The following is an 18,381-nucleotide window of genomic DNA, read 5'->3' as shown; positions in this document are numbered from 1 at the left end:
CTGTGAAAAACAACAGTAACCTTTTATTTGTCGATAAAAAGTATTTAACCTTATCAAATACTTTCTGCTAATCTAAGCACAGTATATCCACTGATTCCCCTTTATCTACAACAGATGTTGCTTCTTCAAAGAATTCCAATAAGTCAGTTTTCATGGTTTTTCTTTCACAAAATCATGTTGAATCTGTCTGACTGACTTATCCTGTTACAAAATCTTTAATAATAGTTTCTATCAGGCCTGTAGTTTGCTGTATATTTTTTACTGTTCCTTTTTGAATAAAAGTATTAGGTTCACTGTTTTCAAGTCTAATGGAACCTTCTCTGATTCCAAGGAACTTTGGAACAATAAAAACAGTGCATCAACTATCACTCTAGCCTACTTTAAAGTTTCTCTAGTATGAAGTTCGTCAAGCTATATCGGTGTATGTGTCAGCCTGAAGCTCTAACAGTTTGCCCCCTACCACTTCGCTGACAATTGTCATTTTCTTTGGCTCCTCCCACCCTCCCTTCTATCTCCTGATGCAAAAGTGAATCTGCAAAGAGAAATCCTTTGTTTAGTTTTTCTTTTCTTGTGTGTGTATGTTCAGACTAAAAGGACTAAATATTTCTATTTTCATTTTACAAACTCTGTGTTAACTAGTTTTGCATCATTGCGTTTAAGTTTTGTTTCACGATGTACCAACATTTCTAAGTCTCTTCAAGAAGTCTAGTTAATGCTTCTTTTTACTCTAAGTCTAAAATAGAGAAAGCACATAATTGGCCATGTTGGGAACCTGATAAAATAACAGCATTATTATGGTGACCCATGAAGTACTGATACTACAGAAAGACGGTACACTCCTCCCATCTCGGTCATACCAGATGGAAATTGTTGAGGTTCCTGATAGCTGTAAGCCCTCCATTCTTACAGTAATGTTTTGAAACTCATCATAACTTAATGTTATTACGCACATGTTTCATGAGTTGACCAAAGAATGTCATGCTTTTCCTACCTGTGTATCAAGTTTGGTATGCAAGGGAACATTACCTGTTACTGTGGACCCAACGGTGCCAGCATTTGCTAGTCAGTTCCAGCACTGGGATGATCAGGGTATAGGACCAGCACCTTGGACCTGACCCATTATTTTCTTGAAGCTTATAGTCACTAAGAGAAAGTTATAGACATGGAGTTGTAAGGTGCTGTCTAAGGGACCTTGGTGAATTTCTGCAGTGTATCCTGTAGATAGTCTACACTGCTGCCACTGAACTTTGGTGATGGAATGACTGAATGTTTGTGGATATGGGACCAATCAAGCATGATGCTTTGTTTTCGATGGAGTCAAGCTTCCTTGAGTGGTGTTAGAGCTGCACTCATCCAGGCAAGCAGAGAGTATTCCATCACACTCCTGGCTTGTGCCTTGTAGATTGTGGGTAGATTTTGAAAAGTCAGGAGGTGAGTTACAAGCTGCACAATTTCTAGCCTCTGACCCATTCTTGAAGCCACAGTATTTATATGGCTAGTCCAGTGGAGAACACCAGGATGTTGACAGTAAAGCCCAGGGTAAAAAACCACCAAAGCTTAATTTGTTGACCAACATCTTGCACATTTTCTTGTGTGAATATAGCCACGCTTTAAAACAAAACATTAAAAATAATTCTGTTTCATATCCTCCCTGTGGAAAAATTGTTGTAATGAAAGGTTTTATACCTTCAGAGTCCCTCAGTGAAGTAATAGAAAAGGTTTACATTCAGGAAATATGGAAGTGTAAACAGTTTAGAAATAGGTAAAAATTGATAATATGAAGTTACTTGTGAGAGTTGTGTACAAACCTCAAACAATAACCACATGAAAGGGTTGACTATAAAGAAAGAAACAATAGAAGCTTGTTTGAAAGACGTGGTGATGGTCATGGGAGATGTGAGCCTGTTGTAGCTTTACGAAATTAGATGGGCAAAGGGTACCTGGATGAGGAATTCATACTTTTTTTTGGTATAGTTTCTTCGAACAACATGTTTTGGAGCCAACCAGCCTATACAATGAACATAGGATTAGTGATCTCCTCTTGAAGGAGCCCCTAAATAGTAGTGTAAAGACCATAATATGTTTGAATTTTACATCCATTTTAAGGGAGAGAGAAGTGGGTTTTAAACGTTTTTATAAAACTTAAATAAGGGCAATTATGATGGAATGAAAGCAAAGTGAATCATGAAACTAGGTTAAAGGATATGTAAAAGTACTGTTGATATTGGAGATCTGAAATAAAAAAAAAGCACGTGCTGGAGAAATTCAGCAAGCCTGGCAGGTTCAGTAGTGGTAATGCCACTGGGCTAGTGATCCAGAACCCCAAATTAATGCACTGAGGATCTGAGTTCAAATTTTGTCAAGGCCAATGTTAAAATTTAAATTCAATTTTTAAAAAAATCTGGAATTGAAAAACTAACCTACTGGTAACAATATAATGACTGCTGATGGAACCAGTTTCAATGTTTCCTCTTGAGAGTTGCCCACTTAAAGTGGAGTTGGGTGAGGAGCAGGCTCAAGAAGCCAAATGGCCTTTTGCTCTTTGTTCATGTGTATGTATGTAGATTAGTCTCAACAATACTTTTTCTTCAGACGAGGGTTCTGCCCTCTCCAGCACTCTGGTGGTTAGTCAGAGATCAGTGCCTTTGTTCAAGGGACATCTTGAACATATTAGTAACATCTGCTGTGGGTCTTATTCCCCCAAATCCCTCATTCTGATCAACTGACCACAATCACTTGTCTCCTCCATTCTATTCAGGTGTTCAAACATGCACCTTACTTTCAACTAGAGTGTCTGTCTCCGTAACAGTTGCAGATTGCCTGGGTTTTATGGGCAGTTGTACTATGAAGCGACTTGGGCTTGTTACCAAGCGGATTTCGTAAGAGGTTACATTTCTCCCTACCATTTTTCATTGAATCAAATGAGATAGTTTATAATGTCTCATAATGTCCAGTGGTCAAAGCAATAGTGAATAAGGGCCTAGGGTACTCTTGAATGGGAGCCTAATATGCTCTGTCCAACTACCTCCAACACTCTCAACCTCATTTGATTGGCCTAGATTTAACTCTTCAAACAATCTCACAAAACTCATTTGTCAATGTCATAGTCTACATGTGGCTGCAATGATAACTCATGTTTGCTCAGAAAATATAGTTGTCAAACAATTACATTATTCTTATACCACATGAGCACATTCATTCTAATTGTATGACTGAAATAATAAATGTCTCTAAATATTAGAAATTCATGAAAGTGATAGTGCTATTTCATTAATAAAAATAAGAAACCTTGTATGAAAGTTAGATTTGACTAATGGGAAGTGCCATGATTTGTCCACCTTTTGATATGGTAAAGAGTTGTGCTTATTTAATTCTCAGAGAGTATGTATTCAGTGTAGTTTATGAATTGTATAATCTATAAAAATCACACAATTATTTAGACTAGACAAGGCAGGCATTCTGTTTTCCAGGCCAGGTGAAGGCTGGCACACAGGACAATTTGATGGACTGCTTCTACAATGCAAAGAAAAACCTGGGGTGAGACTCTCATAGTGAATAAATCACTGCACATTTCTAAATTATGAGCTATTAATTTCTTCCAGATTCTGATATAGAATGTGAAGACAGTGGTTACAAGGATTGAACAATTTCACAGGGATTGTGGTTAGATTTAAAACTTTCACAAGGTTCAACCAATCTTTGCCTTCAAGAACATGTGAAAGGATACAGAAAAAAATGCTGTTTAGCTCCTCAATTCCTCTTCTCTGTTAGAGACAAAGCAATTTGCCACAAAGACAATTAAGCAAAACTTTCAAAATCTGTCTGTTATGATTATTGAATGAAGTGGCCTTCTGAGGCTCATTGGATAAGATTTTTCTTACTTTGACTTTTTTCCATCATGTGAAGAGTATTTGATCATTTTGGCCTTGGAATCTCAATTAGAATTTCAAACTTGAACATGTTTAATGATTTCCTTTTAAAACCTTGTTATCATGGATAGAAACTCAGCTTCTCTTAAAATATCAAATCCCTTTTAAGTTTAAATGGCAAAAAGAGGAAATGCCGAATTTGATGCTAAACAGATGCCTGCTGCGCTGATCTGCAAAAGTTACCCCATAAGTAAAAGTTGTCCGTTAAAATAACTGGTGGAACTAAACAGAGATAACAAGGTGTAAAGCTGGATGAACACAGCAGGCCAAGCAGCCTCAGAGGAGCAGGAAGGCTGACCTTTTGGGCCTAGACCCTTCTGCAGAAGTGGAACTAAACAGTTAATTTCAGTACCGTTGTTCATATTCCAAAGTGAAACGTTACTTGAGCTATTGTAGAATCCACTGTTAAGTCAGTTAATAGACCTTGTTCTAAAATCCCTGCTGTGAAAGAAATAATGTCTGGTTATGCATCTTAATTACAGTTTAAAATTATATTATCCTGAATTGCAGTATTACATTTTCATAGTAAGTCACATTATTTAACTTGTAAAAGTCTGCATCTTGAAAGGCAGCAGTTCCCTCATAGACTTAGTTCTTGTAACCATGTCTTCTCATCTCTAATGGTGCTTACTGCTTATATTCCAAATCAAATAAATTTTACTTTCTACTTCCTGTTGAGTTTAAATTGGTATGTAAGACCAACGGGAAATCTGTAAGTTTTTTTTCACGTTTTGCCCATAGTTATGTGTTCCATATTGCAATCTCCTAATTCTAAAATCAAAACATGATTCAAATGTCATCTGACTAACAGCTTTGTAAATAAATACTGCAGTAGAATTTCACAGTTTTTGTCACTGTAATAATTTACTGTTGAACAAAGTTACTTCGAATTTGATTAACTACTGGCCTCCACAGCTCTTTGGACAAACAGGCCCAGTATAGTTTTCATCACATGGTATATGGAACACATAACGTGAGATCACTGAAATGATTGCACTTTGCAGCTGCATTCAGCTGCTAAAACCTTTAGTATAATCAACAAATTTTTTGCTTATGGCCTTTTTATTGCTTCCCCCCCCCCCCCCCTCACCCCACCCCCCACTGTCTGTCCTATCACTCTTGTCCATCACCTCAAGCCTTGGGGAAGGCCCATGGTCTCTGGGGCATTTCGGAGGTGTTGTACTTTCTTGTACTGACAAGCTGAACAGACGCACTTTGTTGGTTCGACCCCTCAGCAAGCAAGATCCCTTCAGTCATTTCTCTGGCTTCTTTCCTCCTGTAAGAAATAAGTTAAATTACTATTACTGATTTAATCTTTTAATGACATTTTATCTTTTTAAGTTTGCTACATGTTGAAGGTATATGTGCAAATGCAGGAAAGATCAATTGCTAAATTGCTTCCTTGAGTAGAACCACAACCTTTGTTTGTTAGCAGGCAGATATCACAAAAAGCTGTCACAATGATACTATTCAAATCTGCCAGAAATGAAAGAAACATTTATATCTACATCTCACTTTTCACATTGTCAGTCAGGATGGCCCAAAGTCTTCTGCAGTCAATGAAGTACTTTTGAATTGTACTCACTGCTGTGGTGTAGGAAGTGTGGCAGCCAATATGTACGCAGCAAAGCCCACCATTTGCAAGGTGATAGTGACCTGATAATCTAGGTCAGTGATGATGTTTGAGTGGTAAGTATTGGACATGATATCAGAGAGAATTCTCTCATTCTTTTTGGAAATGGTGTCTTAAAAGTTTTCATGCAGTCTGCAAGAGCTAATGAAGCCCGAGTTTAGTGTCTCATCTAGAAGACGGAACATCTGACGCTGCAGCATTCCATCAGTACTGCGCTAAGTACCAGACTAAATTGTTACTTACAATTAAGTGTCTGGAGTAGGATCTAAACTTAAATATTTCTGACTCAGAAGCAACAACGCTACCCGTGAAGCTAAGGTGAACACACTGACTGAATGGAGATGTATAGACATACAGCTTTCTTTATCAGTGATTCAGTTAGTGCCTTCCCCTGTTTTAACCCTGCAGATGTGCAAGTTTATTTCTCTCTAGTGTTGTTTTAGTTTTCTTTTCAAAGCACGTAACGTGTGTTCCCAGAGTTTGTCAGGTTATATCAGATGTGATCTGACCAGGATTTTGCGTAGCTGCACCATTATCCAGTATCTTGAGCACCATAAAATAATGCCAGCATTCCATTAACTTCAACTGGCCTCAGACAAAGATAATATGAAGTCTGAGAGTCTACTGAAGGCAAATATCACCTAGGTGGAGCACCATACGAAAGGCTGCATAATTGCAGGTATCAAATGAGAGCCTAGTCTCCAAGAACCAAACCTATGCAGGAAAGCCAAACACTGCAGATGCTGGAAATCTGACATTAAATAAGAAAGTCCTGGAAATACTCAGCAGGCTTGAAAAGAGAGAGAAATATTTAACGCTTTATCGCAGATCTAGCCAGCAGGACTCCTACTCCATGTTTTGTACCATGCAGCAAGGGAACAAATAAGCCAAAGGTGTGTTTGGCCAATTTAATGGAGCAGTTATACCTGTAGAGCCAAATATTCCCAGACATCTTAAAAAGAAAGCACTTGGAGCAGGTGTAGAAGTAATTCTAAAACAAAGATTCTTTCTCAGGGAGTGGTATTTACAACTGGAAATGAGTAATGAAACCCATTAAAATAAGATTTTACTCAAAGTAAATCAGCTGCAGTACTATTTGTGTTTTCATTTAAAAATACGGTCACCTGGTGCTACACAAGGAAGTAATTTACTTGTCTATGAGACTTCAAGAAAAGGTACTTCCATTTTTTATGTATTTAATGCAGTTCCTTATGCTTGCTGTTAAAACGAACAACTTTCAATCTGTTTTAAGATTAATACTTATGTTTACTACGCTGCAAGTGATTCCTCAATCTTGCTCAACATGTGTTTTGCCCACTGTTGATATGCGATGTACAAATTGTGATCATGCAGATGGCAGCCAAACTTTTAGAAGGTTCCCACCAGCAGCACGGATTTCTTTCTCTTACTTACACCAAAGCCGTTACGCGGAACGTCCGCCATAAGTTAACATCAAGGCCTGAGCGGGTTTCACGTAGCCTCCACAGAGTGGCGGAAGGCATCGTGGACAGTTCTCCCCAGTATCTTCATGAGATCCTCCTCAGTGCCCAGCCATTCGATGTCGTCCTTTCCTTCCCATTGATACACAGCGTTGCAAAGATATTCCAGGCAAAATTGCCAAAGAAACCGAAGACGAAGCGGAAGTCAACAGGCCAACCTATGAGGGCCTATGGCCTAACATCACGAGAGTTACCTCTTATTTATATCAACACAAGTGTTGTCAGAGTGTTTTTTCCAAAAGGAGAAGAGCAGTACAAAAAAGGTAAATTTGGTTCCTTTAAAATTGTTTACATTTCTAACAGTTATGTTGCTTTACCTCTCTCACTTCTTTTAGTTACATATTTCCTTGTCATAGTTGACATTACTGAGAAGGAAAGAAGGTTCAAAACACCACTGGATTCAAATCTTATCTCACATAGTAAGCTGAATTACATGGCGCTGGCCAATGATATTTTGTTTTACATGTAGAAGATTAGACCTGGTAATGCTTGTTTATACTCCCATGACATCCGACTAAAAATACTGCTGATTCCGTGTGGTCTGTTGAGGAATTCAGAATGAGAGAATATTAAAGTTTGAGGTGTTCCATTGGAGACGAAGGTTGGGATCTATTCTGTCATGCAAAACATGGGGCAGATCTGCAAATCTCCCACCCTCAACCCTTAAAAAACACTGTAGATATTAACTCACCGGCAATTAAAGGAAAATCCCATTAGGAGAGAGTTCGCAATACTGGTTATCTTTTGAAGTTATCGATTTAAAGTAGCATTTTCAAAAATTAAACTTTAAATAAGCTTATTTGCAGGTACTAAACTCTAACTGTTTAATTTCAATAATGTTTGGAGAGCACAGAAATTTTTTTCTTAATATTCACCGTTCAGTGTTGAAATAATCAACCAGATACTAAACTATCTACACCAATCAGGAAAATTTTTGTAACCCAAATGTGGTGAGTCATCTAAAGTTAAGTGTTGAGAATTTTGTGGCAAGGATTTTGTTGAGATAAGATTTTGATCTGAATGTCTAATTAAATGTTTGACTCTATCAGTCTCTTACAATTGTACATCATGGAAACTAGAAAAGTAGGAGTAACAGGCTATTCTACTTTTTGAACCTGCATTAAATAAGCTCACGATTGATCATCCAACTCAACAGCCTGTTCCCATTTTCTTCCAGTACTTTCTTTGATATTCATTCCACTTTGATTCCTTTAGCCCAATGTACTAAACCCAACTCCTCCTAAATCAGTTCATACCTTAAATTGCTGCATCTGCAATAGTTTGCTATTTAAATATTGCTAGCTATAAAGCTGAGCAACATAAAATATTTCCTAGTAAGATCTCAGAAGAAATCAGGGACACTTCTGTGCTCATGATGACTATGTTCAGCTGCAGCTCCTGGTTTGCCGCATAGGGTGACTGGAGCTTTGGGTGGACTCACTCTGGAGAATCCTTGAGACTGAGAATGTTGTGGATAGTGCATTTAGTGAGTTGTTCATGGCACAAGTAAGGGCTACACAGTCAGAAAAGAGTTTGGTGACCACTAAGATGTCTAGTAAGTGTGGGCAGACTGTGCAGGAGTCCCCTGTGGCTATTCTCCTCTCAAACAGAAATACCATCTTAGATACTATTTGGTGAGAGTGGGACATTTCTGTGGCTGCAAGCGAGATGGTGTGTTGACTCCCTGGAGCCAGGGTCAAGGTTTTTTAAGGGAAAGCACCAGCAGCAGCCATATCAGTGGCACCAATACTAGCTCTATTGTACAGCAGGGAGGGTCCATAGTTAGGTAATTGGCAGCACTAGTGGGGCCAGAAATAGGAAGACAACACAGTTGAATATGTGGTGCAGAGACCTGCTGTAGGAGGGAGGGATTCAGATATCTGGATTGTTGGAGTCACTTCTAGGGCAGGTGGGACTTGTATAAGAAGGAGGGGTTGCACTTAAACTGGAAGGGCACCAAAGTCTTGGCAGGGAGGTTTGCTAACACTACTAGGGAAAGTTTAAACTACGGGTGTCAGAACAGAGAAGAGAGGGGCAAAATTAATAAGTTGAGAAGGAAGAACAGGCAGGGCCAGATTAATGAACATGATAGGATTAGCAGTCTAAAGTTTATTTAATTTAGTGTAATGAGTATGACGGATAAGACAGATGAGCTTAGAGTCTGGATTAGTACATGGGACTACGATGTAGTAGCCGTTATAGAAACTTGTTTGAGACGAGGGCAGGACTGGCAGCTCAAATTTCCAGGGTTTACATGTTTCAGTTGTAATAGAGAGGAATGTAAATGGGGTGGAGGAGTTGCATAACTGGTAAGGAGAATTTTACAGCAGCACCAAGAGAGGATATCTTGAAGGCTTCATCCAGCGAGGCCATGTTGGGAGAACATAGAACTAAGAAAGGTGCAGTCACTATGATGGGGTTATACAGTAAGTCTCCCAATAGCCTGTAGGAAATGGAGGACCAGATATATAGCTGATTGTGGAAATGTGTAAAAACAAGTTTGTGGTACTGGGTGATTTCAATTTCCACAACATTGACTGGGATTCCCCAGAGTTCCAGGGGCATAAATGAGGCAGAAATAAGCCAGGCAGCTTCAGAGGAGCAGGTGAGTTGACATTTCGGGTTGGGGCCCTTCTTCTGAAGAAACATCAACATTCTTGCCCCTCTGATGCTGCCTGGCCTGGTGTGTTCCTCCAGCTTCAAGTGGTGTTATCTCCAACTTCAGCATCAGCAGTTATTACTATCACTTAGATGGGCAGAACTTGTTAGGTGCATCGAGGAGAGATTCTTGAAATAAAGTATACATAGCCCAACCATAGAAGGGGCCATATTAGACCTGGTACTGGGAAATGAGTCTGGCCAGGCAATCAAAGTTTCACTGACAGGAGTGGGGGAGCATTTTAGGAAGAGTGATCATAATTCTGTAAGTTTAAAGATAGATGTGGATTAGGAAAGGATGATCTTCAAGTGGAAGTGCTAAACTGGGGGAAGGCTAATTACAACAACATTAGGCAGGAACTGGAAAAATTGGATTGGAGATGGCTGTTTGAAAGCCATTTAACCAGAGTTCAAGACCCACATATTCCTGTGAGCATGAAAGATAAGGATTATAAAGATTTGAGAACCTTTGATGATAGATGTAAGTTTAGTTAAAAAGAAAAATTAAACATATGTAACATTCAGGGAACAGAAATCAAACAAGGCTATTGAAATGTATAAAAGGACGTAGAAAATAACTTCTAAAACGGGGGTTATGATGAGCAGCGGGGCCACAAAATGTCCTTAGCAAATAAGGCTAAGTAGAATCCCAAGGCGTTTTTATGTATATTAGGAGTAAAAGGGTATCAAGGAAAAGGTGAGTAAGGATAAAGAGGGAAGTTACATGGGAGCCAGAGGAAGTGGTTGAGGTTCATAATGAGTACTTCACATCAGTATTCACTAAGGAGAAAGATACGGATGATGGAAAGTTTAGAGAGGTGTTTGTTGATACTTGAAGGCATGTCGATACTAAGAAGAAGGAGGTGCAGCGGTTTTGAAATGTATTAAGGTAGACAAGCCCCCAGGACCCGATAGAATCTATCCCAGGATAATGAAACAGGCAAGGGAGGAGATTGCTGGGACCTTGACAGAGATCTTTGTATCTTCTGTAGCCACAGGCAAGGCCCCAGAGTACTGGAGAATACCCAACATTGTTTTTTGTTCAAGAAAGGCAACAGGGATAATCCGGGAAATTATAGGCTGGTGAGCCTTACATCAATAGGAGGAAAATTGTTGGAGAAGAATCTTAGGGACAGAGTTTACTTGCACTTGGAGAAGAATGAACTGATTAGGCATGGTCAGAATGGCTTTGTGTAGGGGAGGTCTTGTCTCACAAACTTGATTAAGTTGTTTGAGAAAGTCATGAAGATGTTTGATGAGAGTAGGGCAGTGGATGTTGCCTACATGGACTTTTAATAAAGCACTTGACAAGGTTCATCATGGTAGTCTGGCCCAGAAGATCAAATGGAATCCATGGTGAATTTGCAAATTGGATGGAAAATTTGCTTGGCAGTAGAAGACAGAGCGTAGTGTGGAAGGGTGTTTTTTTCTGCCTGGAGATCTGTGACTAGTGGTGTTTCACAAGGATCAGTAGTGGGACCTCTTTTGTTTGTCACTTATAACAATGATTTAAATGAAAATGTCAGTGGCCTGATGAGTAAATTTGCAAATGACACAAAAATTGGAGGATTGTAGATAATGAGGAAGGATATTAAAGGACATAGTGGGATACAGATGAGTTGGAAAGGTGGGTGAGAAATGGAAAATGGAGTTTTATACAGACAAGTGCGAGGTGATTTGGGAGGTAAAATGCGAGAGGAAAGAATACTGTAGCTAGCTGGACCTTTAGCTACTGTAAATAGCTGCAACCCTTAGGAGCATCGATATGGAGAGGAATTTTGGGGCCCAAGCCCATAGCTGCCTGAAAGTGGCAACACAAGTAGATACGATGGTAAAGAAGGTGCATGATATATTCACCTTTGTTGGTCAGGGCATTGAATATAAAATTTGGCAAGTTATGTTTCAACTGGTCTCATTTGGAATGCTGTGTGCAGTTCTTGTCACCGCGCTATAGGAAGGATGTGGAGGCTTTCGAGAGGTTTACCAGGTTGTTGCCTGGACTGGAGTGTATTAGGTATAAGCAGAGGTTGGAAAAATTAAGGTTGTTTTCATGAGGGTGTCAGAGGCTGAGAGGCAACCTGATCCAGTTATATAATTATGACAGACATTGACAGTGAATAGTTGGAGCCTTTTTCCCAGGGCGGAAATGTCAAAAACCAGGGTGCGTAGGTTTAAGGTGAGAGGTGGAAAATTTAAAGGAGATTTGATGAAGAAACGTTTTTCTCACTGAGGGTTGTAGGTATTTGGAATGTGCTGCTAGGGGAGGTGGTACAAGCAGATAGTGATAGCCAAGTTTAAGAGGCACTTAGACAGATACACAAACAGGCAGAGAATAGAGAGATATGGACTATGTGCAAACAGATGGGATTGATTTTGAATGGCATCGTGGTTGGCACAGACGTGGTGGGCCGAAGGATCTGACCCTGTGCTATACTGTTCTATGTTCCATGTTCGAAGAAGCAGGACAGCTCGGTGTTTTCAATAATATGCCGCATGCTCGTAAACTTACTTTTAATATATTTCTTTTCCAAAATTAAAAAATTGTGTAATGTGTTCAACTAATGGAATGTCTTAATGACTAATGCTTTGCATGCAGCATTGAGGTCATATCAGCATGCTTCTGTACGTTTGAGTTGCAAGTGAATTGACCATCCTGTTATGTACATTTTTCTCATTTGAAATGCAGGAGCTGTACAGATGAAAGAAGATACTTTGGTTCTTAAAATTGGCTCAGTATGCATGGCTCCGCAGGCTGATAACCCCCTTGGAAGGACCGTTCTGAGAAAGGATATTTACCAGTAAGTAAATCTGACAGAAACCACTGTTTGCAAGTTTTCTGATTGAAGTTTGAATCTTTAAGTATCATTTAATATATATGCTGAATATCATATTCTACAAAATTGACTTTGGCTGCTTGACTCATTCACTCAGCCAGAAAGAAATACAAATTCTGTATCGTCCAACATACTCCCTTACCCCAAAAATTGTAAACAGAGCAATTATTGCAAAAAAAGATTTTTTTCTTGATTTAAAATTGGAATCTCTCCCCACTGAATCTTTGTCTTCCTCTGTCAGGAGGGTGGTTCAGGATGATGCAGGGACTCTTTTAACCTATTGGAGAAATGAATCCCTTTTCCAACACGCTCAGTAGATTTAGCAGTTGTTTTTGGTGTCTTTGTCCAAATGCATATCCCAAGCTTTTAACCACTAAAACTGTTTTGCAGAGATGCTCCAGTCAAACTGCAAGTTTAACTTGTAGCTTAACGTCTTCTCAATAGCATTTTTTTCTTGGCAATTAATTTTGCCAATTTTCTGCCTTCCTCTCCTTTCAGAAGACATTGAGCGCACTAAAACTGATATAGTTTCAATTGATGTAAAACTGGAAGGAATGAGATCAATTTCAGAATCTTATATTCTGCACCTGAAGAATGAGTCAGACGTTTCTGATGCAATTTGGAGTTAGCAAGTTCTCAGGTCACCCTGAAGTTGCCCTAAATATGTGTTGCGCTCATGAGTCAAACAAATGGTTTAGTCCATATCACCATTTGATAATGAGCCTGCTCCACTCGGGAAGTTCATTCAGATTTAATGTTTGAACCTGGCGACTTCCAGCCTTTGCCTACTAATTGCCTAAGGATTCTGAGATATTGAAGACCTCTTTGGTAATAAACCTTTTTAGATGTTTGCAATAAAGATCTCAGTTGCGAAGGATTTAAACAATAAGTAGTTATTTAAGTCAACCAGTAGAATTCAGTGTGACAATAAGCATGCATTCTGGAATGATGCAAAAGCATAAACACTGAAAATATGCATTTTTTTTGTTTAAATATCTGAAGCTGCAGAATTTAGCACGTGTATACACCATTTACTGAAAGCTTAATTCATATTTGTAATGCCTGTTAAAATAAGCAAGTAAAACGGTGTAATTTTGTAGAAAAAAAGTCTGACTCAGTGACTGCACAGGTTTCATTTCATAAGAAACTTCAGCGCGTTTCCTTTTTTGGACTCAGTGAAATTGTAGTTATATATAGAAATGTAATTTCATCACTATCATGGGGTTTACTCCAGAAAGAAACATGACATTTCATTATTTCACCAAAGACAGGCGTGAGATTTTTTTTCTTGTGTGTGGGCAGCAAACCTCTGAAATGAAATACTTGTATGAATACATTTTCTGTCAACATTCCCTGCTCTAGCCAGTGTTTGCTTTTGTAAGCCATACAGGTCACTTATTGATGGTGGGTGAAGGCAAATATTGGACATGTGAAAGATGAAAGTTGCTCTGAATTCTACCAAGCTGGCAGCATTACATCAACCCCTCCCCCACTTTCTTAAAAAAAAAATTAAGGACGATTCAGTTGGGGAAAAATGAACTGACAGCCTTGAGCTTGAACAAGTGTCTCAAGTATCTAACTACAGTGTGGATCAGATGGTACCAATATGTTAGGTATGAAGGTTTGCCACAGGTAATATGGTACTGCAGAAGGAAAGTTTGCAAAAGCCACTTGAAAGCTTCAGTAAAGTTAAAACATTTTAATGTTAATTAGTAATGATTTCGTCGTGTAGATGCATTTGAAATATTAAACGAATAAATAAACAGTATTATGTTCCTGTTTCCATAACTAGAAATAAAGCACAGCAACCACCTCAGTTGAACCTGGACAGAATCAAGGAGAATGAAATAAAATCCAATTTAACAGGAAAAGTTTTCCATGTCATTGAAAAAAATCCTATTCTCTGAACTGTAACATATCATGGCATAATATTGTTGTGGCGTATCAAATCCTACTTCACATATAATTGGTTGATCTGAATTTTATACCATCATCCAAATCTCTGGGAACTGTTGAATAGCATTTATTGAATACAGCAGCAGTCAAAGCAATTTATATTGTAGCAGTGTGTAATCTCACACTCAAAATGTTTCCAAGAATTGAATGAATTGGCTTAACAAACCAGTACCTCCCACCATTTAGATAGGTAAAACAACATATCTCATTTTCTTTTCAGATTGCAGAAGTGATACCTCATTAACTGAACTGCTCACATGCGAACAACTGTTTAAGCCATTGATGCATTTGTTTCCATATCACACTAGTTGTCATTCAGATACAGCTCTGTAGTTATTTCAGATCACAGTCCCTCTCATTCATCTGGCAAAACAAATTTTTAATGTACAGCTCCCATATGAATAGTGTTTTCATAGCTGTCAATTCAGTCCTTAACATTTCTGCTGAGTTGTCAAACAAAAAATTGACTACAATAAAAACTTGCATTTATACTCTGCCTTTAACAAAAAAATTCCGAACAATATTCACATCACTGCTGTTCATAAAGCTGTAATAGTGAGCCACATCAGGAAGAATTAGGACAGGTAAACCAAAAGCTTAGCTGAGGATGTATACTAACATGTTGAGAAAGTGATAGAGAGATTTAATGAGACATTTAGAATATAGAATCCATGCAGCTGAAAGCACAGTCACCAATAAAATCTCGAAAAAAGTGATCAGAATTAGCCATATGATCCTAAAACTTGCCTTACTGTTCAGGAAGATTATGACTGAACTTTTTATTGCCCTGTCTTTTCTGCCGTTCCCATTATCCGTTGATTCCAGTAATGATCAAAATCCTTCTAACCTCAGACTTAAATATACTTAATGGGGTAAAAACAAAATTTCTCTCCAAATTTTTCTTTAGTTTGTTCTTTTATGGAATACAAACCTGGTGTTTGTTATCCACTCTTAATTACATTTTAGATGTAGGCCTCAGAGAGTAATTGAAAATCAACAACATTGCTCTGGGTCTGGAGTCACATGTAGGCCAGACAAGGTAAGAACAGCAGTTTCCTTCCCTGAAGACCAGTCCTTTTTTCTTTTATTTATTCAATCACAGGATGAGGGTATTACTGGCTAGGCAGCATTTATTGCCCAAAGGGTCTGGAGTCACATGTAGGCCAGACCAGTAAGGATGGCAGTTTCCTTCCCTAAAGGACATTAGTGAAATAGATGTGTTCTTCCAGCAATCAGGAATGCATTCACAGTCAGAGTTAGACTGTTAATTCCAGATACTTATTGAATTCAAATTCCACCATCTTCCATGGCGGGATTCGAACCCTTAACCCTAGAAAGTTAACTGGGTCTCTGGATTAACAGTCCAACAATAATATCATTAGGCCATCACCTCCCCCTAAAACCAGGTGGATTTTTCCAACAATCGGCAACAGTTCTGTGGTCATCTTTAATTCCAGATTTCTTTTACAGAATTCAACTTCCACCCTCTATCATGTTGGGATTGGAAAGTCAGTCCCGTTTTTGGATCAGGGTGTGATGTTTGGGTGCTGGAAAAGGAGGCTGCCAGATGTGTAGGGGATAGGGTGCCACGTAGGTAAGGTGCCAGCTGGATACGATGCCAAATGGGTAGTATGCCAAGTAAAAAGGGCTATAATGCCAAGTAGGTAGGGTGAAAAATGGCAAGGGGCCAGCTGAGTGTCAGTTGAGGTGGGTGGGAAAATGAGGTCCTCTGGGGAGGGTGGGTGTCAGGTTTGGTGGGGGGGGGAGGGGGGGGCGGCAGGAGTGGTGTTGAGGGATGTTGCGCAGAGTTGTGTTGGATCAGATGGGGAGCACTGGGATGAGATGTTGTCAGGGAAGGAGGTTTGGGTATGGAGCTGGGAATGGTAAGTGCATCCAGTGGCAGGGGCCAGGGCGCACCATGACCATTGGTGTGGGAAAGAGGTTGGAGACTGAGGATGGAATTGGGGAGGGGTGGTTGTGTGTGGAGCAAGTGTACGGAGTATTGGGCCAGGTTCTTGGAAGTCAGGGGAAGTTTTAGTTAGGGATGTGTGATCTAGGAAAGTGGTCAGTTGATCAGCTACTCAGGAGCTAGATTACTTATCTTGCAGTCCACCCTTTCCTACAAGCCTTCAGAGTTTGTTGGGGTGGGAGTTCCATGGGGTCCCACATACGTCTTCCATCTGCATTGTAATCCCAACAGGCCATCGTTAAATCTGGGCCAGTGTTTCAAATTGCTGATTTTTCATCAGATTCTTCCAAGTGCAAATATGACTTCCCTTTATATGAGCACAAGTTGGAAATGAGTTGTAACATGTTCCCTTTGTCTCAGTGACTGACTACTGTGCCCCTATTCCCCCAAAACCCATTTGGAGTTCCTACCATTACCCTAATCCTCAGAAAGAGATTCTGTTTACCTTCTAAACTGACTACTGACCACCTCCTATCTCTTGCCTCAAAGACTTAAGTGAGTTGCTGCTAAATTATTGCAAATTGTTGTCTACACCAACTGTTCAAGTTGTGTTCAACTTGTTTCTAATTTTTTTTGAGTAAAATGCTGAATAAAACTGTCTGAACTTGATGACATTGTATCTAAAATTTAATGTGAATCCATGTTCAACTTTTTTTGAGTCTGTGGTCTATTGCTACATGCATGGTAATGCTTTGGCTATGTCAAATGTAGCAATTACTTTTATGAGTTACATATGAGACTTTTACACTGGTCTGAAAATGATCAATTGTATTAGTTTGGATCTAAAAAATATCATGTTAAGATGTGGATTACCCAGTGGGTGGCTGAGTTGGTTATACGCAGCTTTATACAGAGTTAGATATATGCTTAGGTTGCCTATAACAGCTTGGATTATTTCCCTTTTGACATAGAAACCCAGAGTAACTTGCCAGGATATTGACAACATGCAAGCCAATTAAGTGAAAGTAATTCAGCACTGTTCAGAATGTCTCATTAGTGCTTTATAATCAATCAAATAAGTTTGAAGCACCCTGACTGTTGTAATGCTAATTTGTGTCCAGCAAGCATCCACAATCCCACGATGACCATATAAATTATTTATGTAGTGCTGATTGTGGAATCAACATTGGCCAAGACACTGGGCATAACTACCCTGCTGCTGTTTCAAATAGTTCCATGAGATCGTTTATGTCCACCCGAGAGAGCAAACAGGGCCTCAGCCTAACATCTAATTCAAAAGAGAGCGTGTCCGGCAGCATGGTACTCCCTCCCTGCTGAACCGGCGGCTTTTTTTTTGTTTCTCACACTCAATTTCTTTAGCAGTACTCAAACCCACACCTCTCGGGTGAGAGTGTTACCAACTGAGCCACATCTGAAAAGGTGAGTTTGAAGCCTCGTTTTAAGTGTTGACACAGACATCGCAGACCAAATGTAGGGCATGCTATGTAAAGATACAAAAGAAAGATCAGTACACTCTTATATAGGTGATATTGCAAGGGGTGTATAGAGCTTGCTAACCCCTTCGCTGTTGGCCTGGAGACACATGTAGGTCAGACCAAGTAAGGATGGTAGATTTTCTTCTTTTAAGTACACTAATGAACCAGCATGACAAAAAGTGATGGGTGAATTTTACATGGCAAACAAGACTACCACAATAATGAAAAGAAAAAGTAAAAGATATTAAGAAGTCACTTCAAAAAGTGACATTTCAATGTGACATTTTTAGACTTTACAATTAATTGTACAGAATGTTAAAGGTATATATGTTTTACACACAAAAATTTAGCATTTTTCCCCAAATTAAATGTTTTTATAAAGTATAATGATTTTGATCAATTAAATCATTTTTGAAAATGATATTCAAAAGTCTGATGTGGTGCTAAAAAGTCCTAGTGTGTATATT

The 18,381-nt window shown here is 39.1% G+C and overlaps 1 protein-coding gene across 2 annotated transcripts in view; it reads left to right on the top strand.

The window, feature by feature from the left end:
* The window catches only part of LOC125451670 (intermembrane lipid transfer protein VPS13B-like), a 907,633-nt gene that overhangs the window by 604,829 nt on the left and 284,423 nt on the right, over positions 1-18,381 (top strand). The window contains exons 28-30 of one of the 2 annotated variants that reach the window (XM_048529130.2): positions 5,066-5,207; positions 6,916-7,324; positions 12,406-12,517. In XM_048529130.2, the coding sequence (XP_048385087.1) occupies positions 5,066-5,207; positions 6,916-7,324; positions 12,406-12,517 (663 nt within the window). Of the gene's footprint in view, positions 1-3,470; positions 3,538-5,065; positions 5,208-6,915; positions 7,325-12,405; positions 12,518-18,381 lie in introns of both variants that reach the window. The other variant, XM_048529131.1, reaches the window with a different exon arrangement.

Source organism: Stegostoma tigrinum, chromosome 5 (assembly GCF_030684315.1).
Source record: "Stegostoma tigrinum isolate sSteTig4 chromosome 5, sSteTig4.hap1, whole genome shotgun sequence".
NCBI lineage: Eukaryota > Metazoa > Chordata > Chondrichthyes > Orectolobiformes > Stegostomatidae > Stegostoma > Stegostoma tigrinum.
The sequence above is the reverse complement of the archived record's forward strand: the minus strand, read 5'-3'. Positions and strand labels throughout refer to the sequence as shown.